This window comes from Cetorhinus maximus, chromosome 23 (genome assembly GCF_964194155.1).
Source record: "Cetorhinus maximus chromosome 23, sCetMax3.hap1.1, whole genome shotgun sequence".
Lineage (NCBI taxonomy): Eukaryota > Metazoa > Chordata > Chondrichthyes > Lamniformes > Cetorhinidae > Cetorhinus > Cetorhinus maximus.
Window position 1 is genome coordinate 19,164,532 of NC_135901.1, and position 18,885 is coordinate 19,183,416.

The window sequence follows — 18,885 nt, forward strand, 5'->3', positions numbered from 1 at the left end:
TTCTTCTCTTCCCCTCTCCTTTCCCTGGCTCTGTACGTGATTGTGAATAATTACATCTTTAAATTCTTCAAGCTTTGATAAGGTTCACTCACCTTAAACATGGATGCTGCTGCCCTCTCCATCGAGGCTGTTTGACCTGCTGAGTGTTTCCAACCTTATCTGTTTAAAATTCAGAATTGCAGCATCTGCAGCATTTTGATTTTGGGTCATTGTGGAACAGTTTTCTCTCACTTAATGTGAGCTGTTTAAAGAATTAAAATTATTAAATAATGAGGCAACAGTTACTGTCAATCTGTTCGAAAACAAATGGAACAAAATGTTAGTTGCTCACTTTTTAAACTATTGTTTGATGGGATGTGGGGTCACTGTCAAGACCAGCATTTATGACCAAAATCTAATTTCCATTGATCTTTGTGGCTTGATCGGCCATTTTAGAAGGCAGTTAAAAGTCAACCCATCACTGTGGGCTGGGAGTCACATGTCGGTCAAACCAAGTAAGGACAGCAGATTTCCTCTCCAATAGGAAATTAGAGAATCAGATGAGTTTTCATGACAATCGATGATAGCTTCATGGTCACCATTACTGAGACTAGTCTTCAATTTCAGAATTATTGATGAATTTAACTGAAATTCCACCTACTGCCATGGTGGGATTTGAACCTGTGTCCACACGTCCAGGTTATTAGTCCAGTGACCCGATCACCTGTCCTTCACAATTGAAACACAACGTTTCCACATAGGATCAAACCAGGAATTTCGCATGTAAAGCAAACATTATGATCACTTCACTATGGAAAGAAGTGCCAAACACCCCAGGCCGAGGAGGACTGATCATACAACTCTCAGTCTAATTCACAAAAAGGAAATGCTGGAAATACTGAACAGGTCAGACCAAAGGAAATGCTGGGAATACTGAACAGGTCAGATTGAGAGTCTGTGGAGAAAGAAACAGTTAATGGTTCGAGACACTGAAGTTCCATCAGAACAAGTTTACAGGCAGGGAAAGGGGAGGATGGGGAAACAACAAAAGAGAAGTTTGTGATTGGGGGAGATTAAATAACAAAGGGGATGAGGATGCAAGGCAAAAACGATGGTAACAGAACTCGTGATGAAACTACAGGTGGAAGCATCATTCTGTACGTGTCATCAATTTCTGCTCTAATTGGAAATGTGTTGCTTCTCTGTTGATCCATTTCACTTCTGTCCTACGCGAAAAACTCTCAATCTTTCTCCACCATTACCTTTTACAAACATTTCATTGAATAAATACACAGTCACATAGGAAAACAGCCATCATTTTGAAGTGTTGAAACAATGCAACAAATATTTTCATAATCTTGTTCATGATTCATATCAATATTTTAGAGATAATTTTTAGCTTGGGGAAGTTTAAAGTTATAAGGATAAGATTATTAACATTCTAGGCTTTTGAAATTGCTAGGATGCCTCAAGAAATGGCAGTTCAAAGGGTGACACATGTTTGTTTAACACGCAGACACTTACTCCTACCTCCCCCTGGACCATGACCCCACCACTGAACATCAAGCCATTGATTCCAGGACTGTCACTGACCTCATCTCCTCTGGACATCTTCCTTCCACAGCTTCCAACCTCATAGTCTCCCAACCTCGGACAGCCCGCTTCTACCTCCTACCCAAAATCCACAAACAGGACTGTCCCGGCAGACCGATTGTGTCAGCCTGTTCCTGCTCCACGGAACTCATTTCTTACTATCTTGACTCCATTCTCTCTCCCCTTGTCCAGTCTCTTCCCACGATTCCTCTCACGCCCTACATCTTATCAACAATTTCCAGTTCTCTGGCCCCAACTGCCTCCTCTTCACCATGGATGTCCAATCCCCCTACGCCTCCATCCCCCACCGGGATGGTCTGAGGGCTCTCCGCTTCTTCATCAAACAGAGGCCCGAACAATCCCCATCCACCACCACTCTCTTCCGCCTGGCTGAACTTGTTCTCCCACTGAACAATTTCTCCTTAAGCTCGTCTCACTTCCTCGAAATAAAAGATGTGGCTATGGGTACCCGCATGGGCCCCAATTAGGCCTGTCTCTTTATAGGCTATGTGGAACATTCCTTGTTCCAGTCCTACTCAGGACCCCTCCCACAACTCTTTCTCCGATACATCGATGACTGCTTCGGTGCCACTTCATGCTCTCGTCTAGATCTGGAAATATTTATTAATTTTGCTTCCAATTTCCACCCCTCCATCATTTTCACGTGGTCCATCACTGACACTTCCCTTCCCTTCCTTGACCTCTCTGTCTCAATTTCTGTCCACCAATATTCATTACAAGCCTACCGACTCCCACAGCTACCTTGACTACAGCTCCTCACACCCCGCTTCGTGTAAGGACTCCATCCCATTCTCTCAGTTCCTTCATCTCTGTTGCATCTGTTCTGACGATGTTACTTTCCAAAACAGTTCCTCTGTCATGGCTTCCTTCTCCCTTAACCGAGGTTTTCCACCCACGGTGGTTGACAGGGCCCTCAACCATGTCCGGCCCATCTCCTGCACATCCACCCTCACACCTTCCTGTCCCTCCCAGAACCATTCCCCCAGGTCCTCACTTATCACCCCACGAGCCTTAGCGTTCAAAGGATCATCCTCCGCCATTTCTGCCAACTCCAGCATGATGCCACCACCAAGCACATCTTCCCTTCACCCCTCCGGTGGCTTTCTGCAGGGATCGTTCCCTCTGGGACACCCTATTCCACTCCTCCATCACCCCCTATATCTCAACCCCCTCCCATGGCACATTCCCATGCATCCGCAGAAGGTGCAAAACCTATCCCTTTACTTACCCTCTCCTCACCATCCAAGGACCCAAACACTCCTTTCAAGTGAAGCAGCACTTCACTTGCACTTCACTCAGTTTAGTCTACTGCATTTGCTTCTCCCAATGCGGTCTCCTCTACATTGGAGAGACCAAATGCAGACTGGGTGACTGTTTTGTGGAACACCTTCGGTCTGTCCGCAAGCATTACCCAGACCTCCCTGTCGCTTGCCATTTCAACACTCCACCCTGCTCTCATGCCCACATGTCTGTCCTTGGCCTGCGGCATTGCTCCAGTGAAGCTCAACGCACACTGGAGGAACAGCACCTCATCTTCCCACTGGGCAGTTTACAGCTTTCCAGACTGAATATTGAGTTCAACAATTTCAGATCATGAACTCTCTCCTCCAACCCCACCCCTTTCTGATTCCCCTTTTTCCAATAATTTATTTATTTATTTTTGCAGCTATTTTTTTCTCTTCCCTCCTATTTTAAATTTTTTTCAATCTATTGTTCCATCTCCACCTTTTAGCCCATTTCGATCCCTTCCCCCCACCCCACCCACACTAGGACCATCTGCCACTAGCTTGCTTCCCTTAATGTCCCCATTAGCACATCTTTTCGATAATATCACCACCGTCAACACCCTTTTGTCCTTTTGTCTATGACATCTTTGGCAGTCTCTTCTTGGCCTCCACCTATCACTGGCCCCCTATCTAGCTCTTCTGTCCCACCCCCTTCTACAAGCTTCTTTTTTATCTCATTTCTATATGACTTAGTTCTGATGAAGGGTCATACGGACTCGAAATGTCAACTGTATCCCGCTCCGCAGATGTTGTCAGACCTGCTGAATTTTTCCAGGTACTTTTGTTTTTGTTTGTTTAACATGGTCTGCATAGAAGAGAGAGGAGAGAGAGAGAAAGCTATAACATGGCAGGTGAACTCATTTGGCTAGAAATCTGGAGACAGAGTGTATGTGAGCTGTATTGTCCTGACTTTGTTAAAGAGGTGAATTATTTAAGCAGACTTCAGGGTTAAGAGGTTTGGTTAATTAATGTAAATATCTATTGGTACATGGGCTCTCTTTTGAAATACCATCATGTATTGTACATTAGGCCACACCTATAAACTTGTCCCTTGTACTTCCAGTGAAGTCGAGGGCAGTTTTCAATGGCTGCTTCAGTGGATTGAAAATCACAATGATGCACAGACACAGTGTGGTTCTGATGAAAGGTCACAGGCTGAAATACATGTAACCTTCTTTCTCCACAGACACAATCAGATTTGCTGAAAATTCCAGCACTTTCTGTTTTTCATTCAGGTTTCCAGCATCCGCAGTATTTTTCTTTTCCTGAACTGGAGAGTGCTGAGAATGTGGAGCTCATTGCAAGAAGGGTTTGAGATCCCCGTCTGAGCTGGAAACTGGTGAGTAAAATCACAGCGTGAAAAGATCATCACCATCTGGAAGTGGAAGGGAATTCAGTCGGTCATCCAATTTCCTGATACAACAGCAGTCACACTGCAGAGAGACCTTTCAGATATTTCACGAGTCAGAAAGGATTTGCTTAGTTTTCTCACCTCCCAATTCACCAATTTAGAAAGTTCAAAGGAATTGATTCACAAATCAGCGCTTTCTTACTAAAAAGAGACATCTTAAGTGTTCTGAGCCTTGGGAAAAAAATCATTTGTTTCCCCCACGTTCTGAGACTACAGTGAGTTTGAATTTAACTGTTGAAGTGTTAATTTCTATGAATTACACGCAGGCAAGAACTATGAACGGGGACCCGTGCACTTTGGTTGCTGTATTAATTGATGTCATAGTTTCCTATCTTGGCCCTATAACTCCAATCGATCACAAAATGTGATTTTCTATTCAACAATATCACCTTTCAATGGCCGAGAGTTTACCCAGCATTCGCGGCGGGGCAGAATATGCCCTATCCTCGCTGCAGGAAGATTTTACGCAGGCGCAGTAACGGGTGTGTCTCGAGCATGCGCCTTGTGGGTGCTTATAGGGGAGCATGCGCAGTCGCTGCCTGTACCAGGCACTGGTGGAAGGAGATGAGAATTGCGGAGTGTAGGCGAGTCAATGAAACCGGTAGATGGCGAGGATTGGAGGCAGTGGAGTGGGCAGTGAGATTTTATAGAGATTCACTGGAGGCTTCAATACCCGAATAAATTGCAGTGGTGCCGTTGTCGCAGCGAACGGACGTGGGGGCAGCTGCGGGCCGCGGTTCTCAGTAAAATGGCGGAGTTAATGGCTGCCATCTTTACTTGAGTCAACGTGCAGCAGGGCGCATGCGCGGACATCCCTGTCCCTGTCAGCAGCAGGAGAACATGTTGTGAATTTCTAAGATAAAAGCAAAAAACTGGGATGCTGGAAATCCGAAACAAAAACAAAACTACCTGGAAAAACTCAGCAGATCTGACAGCATCTGCGGAGAGGAACAGTTAACGTTTCAAGTCCGTATGACTCTTCAGAACTTAAGAGTCCTGCAGACTCGAAACATTAACTCTGTCAGAAATTTCTCTCCGCAGAGGCTGTCAGACCTGCTGAGTTTTTCCAGCAATTTTTCTTTTGTTTCAGATTTCCAGCATCCGCAGTATTTTGCTTTTATCTAGGTCTTTAAAATCCTCATTAGGATGGGCAGGTCGATGCGGACAGAATGTTTCCACTTGTTGGTCTGTTCAATACTAGAGGTCTTGTGTACACAATAGTTACAAATAAACCCAACAGGAAAACTGCAGCTGTTTCTTTCCTCAGGCAGTAATTGAAATGTGGAAGTCACTACTACAGTAAGTGGCTGAGAAAAATACCTGAGACTCTTTCAAATAGAAACTAGATGAGAACACGAGAGAAAAGGGATTAGAAAGATCAACTGAACGGCTGAGATGAGGTTGGCAAAATGGGAGGAGATTCGTGTGGAGTAGAAACTCCAGTACAGACTAGATAGACCAAATGGCCTGTTTGTGAAATGTATATTCTGTGTAATTCTTTGTAAACGTATTTTACAGTGTGATAGAAGAGGAGGATCTGCAGACAGGAATATCAAATCAAACCTCACGTCTGACAGAGTCAACAAGTTCATTGGGATCTGAAGATTTGTATATTTGAAGGGTTTTAATCGACCGTCTCAGCTGCAAACCGGTGAGAGGCCGTACACCTGCTCCTCCTGTGTGAAGGGATTGTTACAGCTGGTAAACATGCTGACACGACAGCGAGATCACAATAGTGAGAGGCTGTTCACCTGCTCCATGTGTGGGAAGAAATTCATGTGTTCATCCAACCTGCTGGCACACCAACTTGATCACTTTGATGAGAAGCCTCTTCAATGCTCTGACTCTGGGAAAAGTTTTGAAACCTCTGAGGAGTTGGTCCAACAGCAGCGAGTTCACACTGATGAGAGACCGTTCAGCTGCTCCCACTGCGGGAAGAGGTTCAGGCTGTCCTCCCGCCTCGCGGAGCACCAGCTCCTTCACACACACGAGAGGCCGTTCAGCTGCTCTCTCTGTGGGGAGTCGTTCAGTGAGTCAGGGCATCTCACTGAGCACCAGCGAGTTCACACCAAGGACAGGCCGTTCAGCTGCTTCCAGTGTGGGAAGAGATTCACTCAGTTTTCAAGCTACACTAAACACCAACTGGTTCACTCAGATGAGAGACCTTTTAAATGCTCTGAATGTGAGAAAGCCTTTAAAAGAAGCATTGATCTGCTGAGGCACCAGTGCATTCGCACTGGGGAGAGACCGTTCCCCTGCTCTGTGTGTGGAAAAACATTCATTCATTCTTTCCACCTTCTGACACATAAGCGTGGGCACACCGGGGAGAGACCATTCATCTGCTCCGTGTGTGGGAAGGGTTTTATTCGGTCATCCGGCCTTCTTATACACCAACGGGTTCACACCGTGGAGAGACCGTTCACCTGCTCCATATGTGGCAAGGGATTCACTTGTTCAAACCAACTTCTGATACACAAGCGAATTCATACTGGAGAGAGACCGTTCACCTGCTCCGTGTGTGGGAAAAGATTCACTCAGTCAGCCAACCTGCGGACACATCAGTGGGTTCACACTGGGGAGAGGCCGTTCATCTGCTCCATATGTGGCAAGAGTTTCTCTCGTTTGTCCTACCTTGAGGTACATGAGCGAGTTCACACCGGTGTGAGGCCGTTCACCTGCTCCACGTGTGGGAAGAGATTCGCTCATTCATCCCATATGGTGAGACACCAGCGCAGTCACACTGGAGAAAGGCCGTTCACCTGCTCTGTGTGTGGGAAGGGATTCACTTGTTCATCTTATCTGGTGAGACACCAGCACATTCACACTAGGGAGAGGCTGTTCACCTGCTCCTTGTGTGGGAAGGGATTCACTGATTCAACCCATCTGCTGAGACACCACCGCATTCATATGGGGTTGAGGCCGTTCTCCTGTTCCATGTGTGAGAAGGGATTCACTAATTCATCCAACCTGCTGAGACACCAACGAATTCACACTGGGGAGAGGCCATTCACTTGCTCCGTGTGTGAGAAGAGATTTACTCGGTCATCTGACCTGCTGAGACATAAGCGAGTTCACATGTTACCAGAAAAGCTGGATTCAGTTGTTGATGCTGAGAATCACATCCAGAACTGAACCTTTTCTCCTTTCTAACTCTAGATTATTTCAGTTTTCATACCTTCAGTTACTCTCATGGACAAGTCCCAGCTCCCCGTACCTCCCAGGGCATCTCAACTTTTTATGATTTACATCAATGACTTTGATGAGGGGAGAGAAGACATGGTAGCTAAATTTGCAGCGGACACAAAGATAGGTAGGAAAGTATGTTGTGAAGAGGGCATGAGGTTGCAGATGGATATAGATAGGTTGAGTGAGTGGACAAAGATCTGGCAAATGGAGTTTAATGTGGGAAAATGTGAAGTTGTTCACTTTGGCAGGGAGAACGAAAAAGCAGAGTATTACTTAAATGGAGAACGGCTGCATAATTCTGAGGCGCAGAGGGATCTAGGTATTCTGGTACATGAGTCACAAAAAGTTAGTATGCAGGTACAGCAAGTAATTAAGAAGGCTAATGGAATGCTATCCTTTATTACGAGAGGGATTGAACATAAAAGTAAGGATAACAAAAACAGAATTACCTGGAAAAACTCAGCAGGTCTGGCAGCATCGGCGGAGAAGAAATCAGTAAATCAAAAAGTAAGGATGTTATGCTTCAGTTATACAGGACATTGGTGAGATCGCACCTCGAATACTGTGTACAGTTTTATTCTCCTTATTTAAGGAAGGATATAAATGCATTGGAGGCAGTTCAAAGGAGGTTTACTGGATTGATACCTGGAATGAGTGGGTTGTCTTATGAGGAAAGGTTGGACAGACTGAGCTTTACAGCAAACTGGAGTTTAGAAGAGTGAGGGATGATTTGATTGAAGTTTACAAGATCCTGAACTGCCTTGACAAAGTGGACGTCAAGAGGATGTTTCCTCTTGTGGGTGAGTCCAGAATTAGGGGGCACTGTTTTAAAATCAGGGTCACCCTTTTAGGACAGAAATTAATTTTTTTTTCTCTGAGGTTGTGCAACTTTGGAACTCTGCCTCTGAAGGCGGTGGAGGTGGGGTCACTGAATATTTTTAAGGCAGAGGTAAATAGATTCTTGTTAGGCAAGGGAATCAAAGGTTATCAGGATTGAAACACAAGAAGATCAGCCATGATCTTATTGAATGGTGGAGCAGGCTCAAGGGGCCGAATGGTCTACTCCTGTTCCTATTTCTTATGTTATTATGTCTCTCCTAGTCTTAGCATCTAGGGAAGGATTTGGTAACACACCCAGGATCACTATTGCTGAAAGTTTGCTGAACATTTGTGAAAAAAGAGACATCCTGTTGAAGGTTTTCATTTTGCACTCATCAAGACAGATTTGTAAGAATACCAATTGTAAATGGAACAATGATTCATACTTCATGAGAAGAGGGGCTGATTGGTTGGCAAGAGGACCCTGATTGGTAGAGGTGTTATCATGGAGAATGCACCAGGCAGTAGTTAACTGCAAAGCTTTCATTTAAATTCAAACCAGGCAGGTCGATTCTGATTGGTCATGGCATTGTCATGGGGAATGAACCAGGGAATGGCTGTCCCCAAGCTTTTGTTTAGTTGAAAATGGCGCAATGTGTAGACATGCTCTTTCTGTTTGCAAAGGACAGGTGTGTGAATACATGAGTTTCTAGCATGTGTAAGTGAGCCATACCGTGAGAATGACTGATAATTTTAAATTGTTTGTCAGTATCATTCTTAGCACAATCAGATTTGTTTAACAAGTGCTGTCCAATTAGGGAATCACTTCTAATGTTGGACACTTTGTTATAAGGTTTGCAAGCCTGGGCCGGTTGAGTACGGTCAGTACTTTGCCTGTTGTGAACAGCTGAATGGACGTGCTGTTTGACAAGAATGAAACCAGAAATGTGTGTGTTACATGTGAGGAAAGGGTTGACAGACTGGGTCTCTTCTCTCTTGGATAAAGGAGACTGAGAGGTGACCTAATCGAGGCCTTTAAAATGATGAAAGGTTTTGATAGAGAGGATACAGAGAGAATGTTTCCTCTTGTGGGGAAGAGCAAAACTAGAGACCATCAATATAAGAAATCCAACAGGGAATTCAGAAGAAACTTCTTCACCCAGAGAGTGGTGAGAATATGGAACTCACTACCACAGGGAGTGGGTGAAGTGAATAGTATGGATGTATTTAAGGGGAAACAAGACAAGCACAAGAGGGAGAAGGGAGTAGAGGGTTACCGTGGTAGATTTAGATGAGGAAAGATGGGAGGAGGCTCGAGTGGATCATAAACACCAGCATGGACTGGTTGGGCTGAATGGCCTGTTTCTGTGCCTTATATCCTATGTAATCGAGCTCTGAATCCACTGTATTATTTCTGTTTGTGTCTGGAAGCAGCATGGCATTAACCTGAAGACTAAACTCAGACTCTCCCAGGCCATTGTCCTTACCACCCTGCTGTATGGAGCAGAATCCTGGGTCTGCTATCGGAGCCACATCAAAGCTCTGGAATGATTCCACCAAAGACACCTGAGGTCCAGCATGAGGATTCGATGGCAGGACAAAATCACAAAACAACGAGGTCTCCATCGTGCTGGGCTCAACAGCACGGAGACCACCCTCCAGAAAATTCCACTTGGATGGCCAGGCCATGTCCCCCACATGGATGATGACAGAATCCCCAAGCAGATCGTCAATGGGAAACTGTCTCAGGGTAAACAACAACAAGGTGGTCAGTACAAACAGTACAAGGACACCCTTAAAAAGAGCCTTACAAACTTGTGCATTGCAGACCACCTCTCCAGGGAAAATACTGCAGCCGACCGGCCCATGTGGAGGCAAACACTGAAATTTGTCTCAGCATGTTTCAAGGACCATCTACTCCAGACTCACAACATCCGATGTGCCCAGAGGAAGACCAGTGGTGGAGCAGCTGCAGAAGTTCCCCCGGCACCAATAACGACAACATGAACTGCCAGTTCTGTGGGCATCCATGTCGATCCTTCGGACTCTTCAGTCATGAGAGGAACCACAGAAAACGATGCAATCATTGACAGCTTGGACATAGTCAGACAACGAGGAGCCTACCCCAACATTATCCCTGTTCTCCGGATTGGGGAACTATACTCTGTCTGTATGAATGCAGTGTTGTTAATAAAGTCAGGAAAAGACAATCTGTTGCTGTGAGTTTGATTATCTGGTGTCTGAAACAACAAGATTCAACATTTAGATTCAACAAGATGAACAAGGAAACACATCACAGCCCAATACTCCAGCTCAATATTCACAGGAGAGAAGTCTGTTATCTAACACCTCGAGTGGACAGAACAGAGAAAGATCCCAAGTGTAAGAAACCCTGAAATCATTTGTAAATATCTTTCAAGTGCTGACAGATTCCAACCATCAGTTTCCATTACATTGAAGTCAATGGAAGGTGAGAGAGCAGTTATTCTGCAACTTTAAGGAAAACTAGTTAGACCACAGCTAGAGTAAGGAGTACAGTTCAGGTCACCACATTACAGGAAGGATGTGATTGCGTTAGAGAGGGTACAGAAGAGATTTATCTGGGTGTTGCCAGGACTGGAGAATTTTAACTGTGAGGAAAGATTGGATAGACTGGGATTGTTTTCTGTGGAACAGAGGAGGCTGAGGGGAAATTTAACTGAGGTGGAAAAATTATGAGGGGCCCAGATAGAGTGGGTAGAAAGGACCTATTTCATTAACAGAGAGATCAATAACTGGGGGAGAGATTTAATTGATGGAGGATTAGAGGGGAGTTGAGTAATATTCTCACCCAGATGGGATCTGGAACTCACTGTCTGAAAGGGTGATAGAGGTAGAAAATCTCATCACATTTAAGAAACACTCCAATATACAGCTGGAGGTGCTGTAACCTCCAGGGCTACAGACCAAGAGCTGGAAAGTGGGATTAGACTGGATAACTAATTTTCAGCCAGCACACACATGATGGGCTTGAATGGTCTCCTCTGAGCTGTAAATTTCTATGATTCTGTGATGACAAGTGGTCCTCGTGTTTTTTTCTGAGACAGGCCTCAGCCCAGTCATTTGCTCCAAGTGTTGATGTGATGGTTGAAGCTAAGAGGTGTCAGGTATCAGGAGCAGCAGGACCAGTAAATAAATGGAAATGTCAGTAAATACTGAAATAGTTTATCTGTATCTAGTCCTATTTTAATAACTTCTGCTGAATGTGGCCCTCACCCAGTGCCAGGATATCAGATCAGAGCCACCATGGAAATTTAGTTTGACACCCCTGAGATAGACAATGTCAACGGGATCCTCTGAATCTCTGTGTAAATGCAAGGTGTTGTTGTTAGATTACACCCGGAGATAGACAATGTCAACGGGATCCTCAGTAACCCTGTAACCCCCTCCAGCCCCACAACCTTCTGTGTAAATACAAGGTGTTGTTAGATTACACCCGGAGATAGACAATGTCAATGGGATCCTCAGTGTCTCTGTAACCTCCTCCAGCCCCACAACACTCTGTGTAAATACAAGGTGTTGTTGTTGGATTACACCCTGAGATAGACAATGTCAGCGGGATCCTCAGTGTCTCTGTAACCTCCTCCAGCCCCACAACCCTCTGTGTAAATACAAGGCGGTGTTGTTGGATTACACCCTGAGATAGACAATGTCAACCCGATTCTCCTAATCCACTCGCACAGCAACTTCTTCACAAAACACAAACAGGTTTGTAAGTTGTGACCTTCTTTTCCGGAAACTGTGTTGAAGATCTTTAATGGCTCTTTCTCTTACCCAGTGATCAGAAACAGCATCTCTTAGGATCTCTTCAAGCGTCTTCCCTGTGATCGAGGTCACACTGATGGGCCTGTTGTTCCCTGGCTCTGATTTGGAAAGTGGGAACTAAGTGAGCTGCCTTCCAATCTCAGGGGACAATCCCTGACTCTATTGAGCTGTTGAAGATTCGGCCAAGGGGCTCAAAGAGCTACAGCCCCATCTCTTTAAACACCCTTGGGTGGGTTTCATCTGAACCTGGAGCATCATCTAGTTTGAGATTTCCTATTTTATCCAGGATGACAACCACTTTCTATTTTAATATTGATGATGTTATTGTCGACAGCACATCCCACAGCTGGAATCATCCACGGGAATGCAGACTGATGTGAAATAGTCATTTAACAGCTCTGTTATATCCTGGCAATCTGTTTCAATCTGTCCTGAGCTGACTTTCAGTGGCTCAAAACCCTCTTTAACCATCTTCTCATTCCTGATGGACCTGGAAAAGCTGTCACAATTATTCCCACAATTGTTCACCACCTTCTTTTCCAAAGACATCTTCACTTCTATAAAGCTGCTTGTGTCTCCCTCAACTGTGGGTGATATTTGTCCAAATTCTCCTGGACACTGAATCCATCTTGTTCTAAACTGGGTTCAATATCAGACAGTTCAGGAAGTCAGGAATCATTCGCCCCTAGACCTACACTGACAGGTAAAACCCCAGACAGCTCCTCAGTAAGGATCCCTTGGTTTTTCACCATGTATGAGTCAGGATACTGAAACCCACCTTTCTGACAGTCCACTCCTGGAGGCCCCACTCCCTGAGCCTACAACCTTCGGCAGGGTCATTGGTGGAGTTCCACAGCGGGAGTGATCCCAGAGTAACTGTTGGGATTGCACCACCATGGATATCCTGAGTTGTCTATTTATAGTTATCCTGGTGTCTAACACACGCACATCAATAAAACAGGAAATTCCTGGAAGCACACTGCAGATCCTTCTTTATCTGGAGATCAAATGTCTGTGGTATAATTGTCCCAGCAGCTAAGAGCTCCTGTGAACTCCACCATCTGCTCTTTCAATGCAGATTTCAACAAATGTCTTTCAAATAAGTTAACATTGCCCTGAAATGGTAGCTGTCGTCTAATTTCCACAGTCATTTTCAGGCTGGAAACTTAAACCTGCCATTTCACTTTCAAGTCAAGAACAGATCACAGTTTTACACCAATCTCTGATTTGGCAGCACGTTTCCAGCATTCACCATTGAAAAACAGAAATTGCTGCAAAATCTCAGCAGGTCTGGCAGCATCTGCAGAGAGAAAAACAGAGTTAACGTTTTAAGCCCAATATGGCTCTTCTTCAGTTCCAAAACATTAACTCTGTTTCTGTCTCCACAGATGCTGCCAGACCTACTGAGATTTTCCAGCACTTTCTGTTTTTAGTTTAGACACCCACAGTATTTTGCTTTATTTCACTGTTGTTCTTCCTGATTCTAAACACAATTGTGAAGGAGCCTTTTGTCCCATCTGAACCATGGGAAAAAGCAGCTGACACACATTTCTTCCACACTTCAGGATTAACCCACACAAAATCTCTTCGGTGTCAGTGAAGAGATGAGAAAGACCAAAGTGCCGTTTGTCCCTCTCAGTGTGACCCTGAAGGACAGTGTCCAGGCTGAAGTTCTGTTCCTGCCGTATGACCCTCCCCAAGATTGTCCTTTCTGGGCTGCAGTTAGGTGATGTTAAACACTCAGGTGGGAAAGACAAAAATCTACAACAATGTGTTCAAAACAAAGCTGATTTATTTGACATTTATCCAGAATGTTAAACTCCAGCCCAGTTAGAGGGATAATGAACATCATCAGAAGCAAACTCCAACTCTCAGAATGAACATGGTTCATTCCTGGATGTGATTAACAGCAGCAAGAACAGCAGAATCCAACCCCTGCAGTCACTTGTAAACTCACTGGTGTCAGTAGGTGAGATGACCGAGTGAATCTCTTCCCACACATGGAGCAGGTGAACCGCCTGTCACCAGTGTGAATGTGTTTGTGTGTCAGCAGGTCCACGTTGCTTTTAAATCTCTGTTAACACAACTTAGAAAAGGTTTCTTATCAGTGTGAACAAGTTTATGTGTTTTAAGGTGGGATGACTGAGTGAATCTCTTCCCACACATGGAATAGGTGAACGGTCTCTCCCCAGTGTGAGTGCGCTGCTGGACACTGAGTTCACATGATCAACAGTCCCAGTGAAAGCAACTGAATGGTCTTGTCAGTGCGAACACGTTGATGGTGCATCAACTCCATAGGACTTTTATAGCACTTGCTACAATCCAGAGATTTAAAAGATCGTCTGTCAGTGTGAACTCGCTGCTAGGTCAATAGATTGAATGAATTGGGAATTCGTCCCCACACATGGAGCAGGTGGATGACTTCTCCCCGGTGTGAACTCACCGGTGTTGCTGCAGGACAGACAATCACCTGAACCTCTGCCTGTACTGAGAGCAGATGAATGGAGTAGAACCAGAGTGAATGCTCTGGAGCATCATCAGTGAATGTAGGTTTTTAAACCTTGGTCTAAGCATTTAAAGCCTTTCTCTGGAGTATGAACTTGCTGGTGTGTATGGAGGCTGGATGGAGAAAGAGGCAGACAAGGAGGAAATCCCAGTGGGGTAGTGGAAGGGAGGGAAGCAGCAGATGCAGCTGATCGGATTATCTCAATCTTAGTGACAAAGAAGCTCCATGAGCTTCTCACACTTGTTATTGGGGGTGAGGATGGAGACAGGGAAGAGGGAGAGCCCTTCAAAAGGAACTAACTTGTGTTAAGGATATTAAAAAGGCTTAACATACTGTGGGTTTAACACAAAGCTGATTTATTTGACTTCTATCCACAATATTAACCACAATAACATCAGCAGAAAAAGACCCCAATGAACATGGTTCAGTCCTGGATGTGATTAACAGCAAAATACATCACTAGTTATTCATGAACTCGCTGGTGTCTCACCAGGTGAGATGTGCGAGCAAATCTCTTATTACACACAAAGCAGGTGAATGGTTTCTCCTCAGTGTGAACTCTCTGGTGTGCCAGTAGGTGGGATGAGATAGTGAATCCCTTCCCACACTCACAGCAGGTGAATGGCCTCTACCCAGTGTGAGTGCGCTGGTGCATCAGCAGGTTGGATGACTGAGTGAACCCTTTCCCACACTCAGAGCAGGTGAACGGCCACTCCCCAGTGTGATAGCGCTGATGTATCCGCAGGTTGGATGACTGAGTGAATCATTTCCCACACTCGGTGCAGCTGAATGGCCTCTCCCCAGTGTGAACTCGCTGGTGTGTCAGCAGGTTGGTTAAGGTACTGAACCCCTTCCCACACACAGGACAGATGAATGGCCTCTCCCCAGTGTGAGTGCGCTGATGTATCAGCAGTTTGGATGACTGAATGAATCCTTTCCCACACTCGGTGCAGGTGAACAGCCTCTCCCCAGTGTGAGTGTGCTGATGTATCAGCAGGTTGGATGAGGTGGTGAAACCCTTCTCACACTCGGGGCAGGTGATTGGTCTCTCTCCAGTGTGAACTCGCTCGTGTATCAGGAGGTTGGTTAACCGATTGAATACCTTCCCACATTCAGTGCAAGTAAATGGCCTCTCCCCAGTGTGAATCCGCTGGTGTACAGTGAGCTGAGATGATTGCCTGAACCCCGTCCTGCAATGAGAGCACCTGAACGGTCTCTCGTCAGTGTGAACACGTTGATGGAGCATCAGTTCACTGGAACTTTTAAAGCACTTCCCACGCTCTGGACAATCAAAAGGTTTCTCCCCAGTGTGAACTCGCTGGTGTCTCAGGAGGTGGGATGACCAACTGAATCCTTTGGCACACACGGAGCAGGTGAACGGCCTCTCCCCAGTGTGACTGTGCTGATGAGTTTCCAGCTCAGATGGGAATCTGAATCCCTCCTCACACTCCCCACGTTTCCACGGTTTCTCCCCAGTGTAGCTGCGCTTGTGTTTCAACAGGTCAAATGATTGACTGAAGCCTCGTCCACAGACAGAACACGTGTACGGTTTCTCTCCACTGTGAATGGTGCTTTTTCCTTCCATGATCAAAATCCGATGGTGTTCAGGTTATGATAAATTAGGCAACTTCATCAGATCCTGATGTGATGATTGAGTTTCCCGACAGTGAATCCTCCCCTTCTAATACCCTGTGAAATTGATTTAAAACAGAAAAAAGGGAGTGAGAGAGAACCCACAAAAACACAAAGGCAGGTTGTGAAATTGAGCCGAATGAATCTGTTAATTTGTGGGGCCAGGACTAAGAAAAAATGAATGTGAAAGCTGCTGGACTGTCATAAAAACCCAACTGGTTCACTCATGTCCTTCAGGGAAGGGAACCTGTCTGGGCCTACACAACAATCTGTTCTCTATGGGAGGGACAGAGAGAGGTGGGGAGGTGTGAGAAATGGGGGGATGAGGCAAGGAAGAGGGATTTTATATATCTTCAACTCAACCAGAACTTTGACATAATCTCCCAAATCCTGACACTCTACCACCGAGAAGGATCAGGATAGCAGGTCTATGGGAACAGTATCACCTCCAAGTCACACACAGTCCTGACTTGTCTGACATCCAGAACTGGATGAGCACAAATTTCCTTCAATTAAATATTGGGAAGCCTGAAGCCATTGTCTTCAGTCCCACAACAAACTCCACTCCCTGGCCACCGACTCCATCCCTCTCCCTGGCAACTGGGTGAGGTTGGAACAGACTCTTCACAATTTCAGAATAATATTTTACCCCAAGATGAGCTTACAACCAGATATCCCCATCATCACCAAGACCGCCTATTTCCACCTCAGTAACATCACCCGACTCCGCTCATCTGCTGCTGAAACCCTCACCATTCCTTCATTACCTCTATACTTAACAATCCTAATGCACTCACAGCCGGCCTCCCATATTAAACCAACCCCCTCCATCCCACTAATCCGGAGGTCATCCAAAATTCTGCTGCCCGTGTGCTTACTCACACCAAGTCTTGTTCACCCATCACCCAAATGCTCGCTGACATACAAAGGTTTCTGTTTAAGAAGCATCTAAATTTTAAACTTCCCATCCTTAATTTCAATTACCTCCATGGCCCCTCCCTCCCTCCCTCTGTAATCTCCTCCAGACTCACAACCCTCCGAGATCTTTACGCTCATCTAATTCCTCAGCATTCCTGATTTTAACTGTTCCACTATTAATTGGCTGCACCTTCAGTTGCCCAAGGCCATAAACTGTGGAATTTCATCCCTGAAGCTCTCTGCCTCTCTACTGCACTTTCCTCTTTTCAGATACTCCTTAAAACTTACGCCTCTGACCAAGCTTTTGGTCAGCTGCCCTAATATCTCCTTATGTGGCTCATTGTCAAATGTTGTTTTGTAACATTCCTGAGAAATGTTTTGGAACATTTTATTACATTAAGGTGTTATATAAAAACAAATTAAGTGTCATTGACTTGGACATTTCTCACCGTTCTGTCATCATCGCTGGGAGAAAATTCTGTAACTCCTTACACAGCAGCATTGTGGGAGCACCTTCACCACATGGACTGCAGCGGTTCAGGAAGGTCAGATATCATCTTCCCCACAGGTAACTGGGGATGGGTAATATCTGCTGCTGGTCTTGTTAGTGATGCCCAAATCCAAGGATAAATTTTAAAACTTATATGTAAATATGTATATGTAAAATAGATTAAAAACACCTCCAAAAATAATTGTTCCAAAAACAATACTCTTTTACATTGTCTGGACAGTGTCCGTTTAGCAACCTGATCTCCCCTAGAAACCACCTCCCTTGCCAATTTCACATCTGAAATTGCCGGGCCTGACTGGGTTCTAAGGTTCTTGGGGTTAAACCCAGCAGCTTCTGCTCCATCTCCACTCCAGCTCAAACTGTTGCAACAAATGCTTCCAAAAGGGAATTGGATAAGCACCTAAGGTAAATTGCTGGTCTATGAGGAAAGGGTAGGGGAGTGGGACCAGCTGATTTGCTGTTGTAGAGAGCCAGCGCGAGCATGACGGCAAAATGGCTGCCTCCTGAATTGCAATCACTCAATGATCCTCAGATTCAATGAAAAAGGGCCTACACCGGAGGCCAGGGACCAACTTCTGCAACCAACACGCAGCCCATTGCAAATCAGTTGTTAAATGGTCCATCTCTGTTTCTAGACTCAGTTCTGTGAGCCACAGCTGCAATAAAACAAATGCAAAATACTGCAGTTGCTGTAAATCTGAAAGAAAAGGAGTAAATGCTGGAAATACTCCAGGTCAGGCAGTAACTGTATAAAGAGAAAGAGAGTTAATGTTTCAGAATGTGCAGAATCAATTACAGGGAATGAAAATTAAGCAGAATTTTATGGTCAATATAAGCTCAGAAGCAGAATAGGAATGATCTCTAGTGCAGGAAAAACAATTTCTACCACAGGAAGATAAAGCTTGTAAATCAGCAGTGAATAGCCAGGAGATGGGCGGCAGCGGAAACCTCATTTTGACACAGCTGGCAGAAATAACAGGGAAATACCAAACATGGTTAAAATACACCCATTATTCAAGGAACAGGAAGACTGCTGCTCTTGTCCTTCTAGATGGTAGCAGTCGTGGGTTTGGAAAGTGCTGCCCAAAGAGCCTTGGTGAGTTCCTGCAGTGCATCTTGTAGATGGTACACACTGCTGCAACTGTGCGACGGTGGTGGAGGGAATGAATGTTTGTGGATGGGGTGCCAATCAAGTGGGCTGCTTTGTCCTGGATGGTGT

The 18,885-nt window shown here is 45.2% G+C and overlaps 3 protein-coding genes across 4 annotated transcripts in view; 1 reads left to right on the forward strand and 2 right to left on the reverse strand.

The window, feature by feature from the left end:
- LOC144697271 (uncharacterized) overlaps window positions 1-18,885 on the reverse strand; it is a 407,386-nt gene that overhangs the window by 161,723 nt on the left and 226,778 nt on the right. The gene's annotated exons all lie outside the window — the stretch shown is intronic.
- Window positions 1-18,885, reverse strand: part of LOC144696971 (uncharacterized) — a 204,964-nt gene that overhangs the window by 146,706 nt on the left and 39,373 nt on the right. The window lies entirely within an intron of this gene.
- Window positions 5,998-7,422, forward strand: LOC144696949 (uncharacterized). The gene has a single exon (XM_078568667.1). The coding sequence runs from the start codon at window positions 5,998-6,000 to the stop codon at window positions 7,420-7,422; it is 1,425 nt and encodes a 474-aa protein (XP_078424793.1).

Excerpts from the sequence above, each read along its gene's own strand:
- LOC144696949 (XM_078568667.1), top strand. The coding sequence starts at position 5,998 with ATGCTGACACGACAGCGAGATCACAATAGTGAGAGGCTGTTCACCTGC.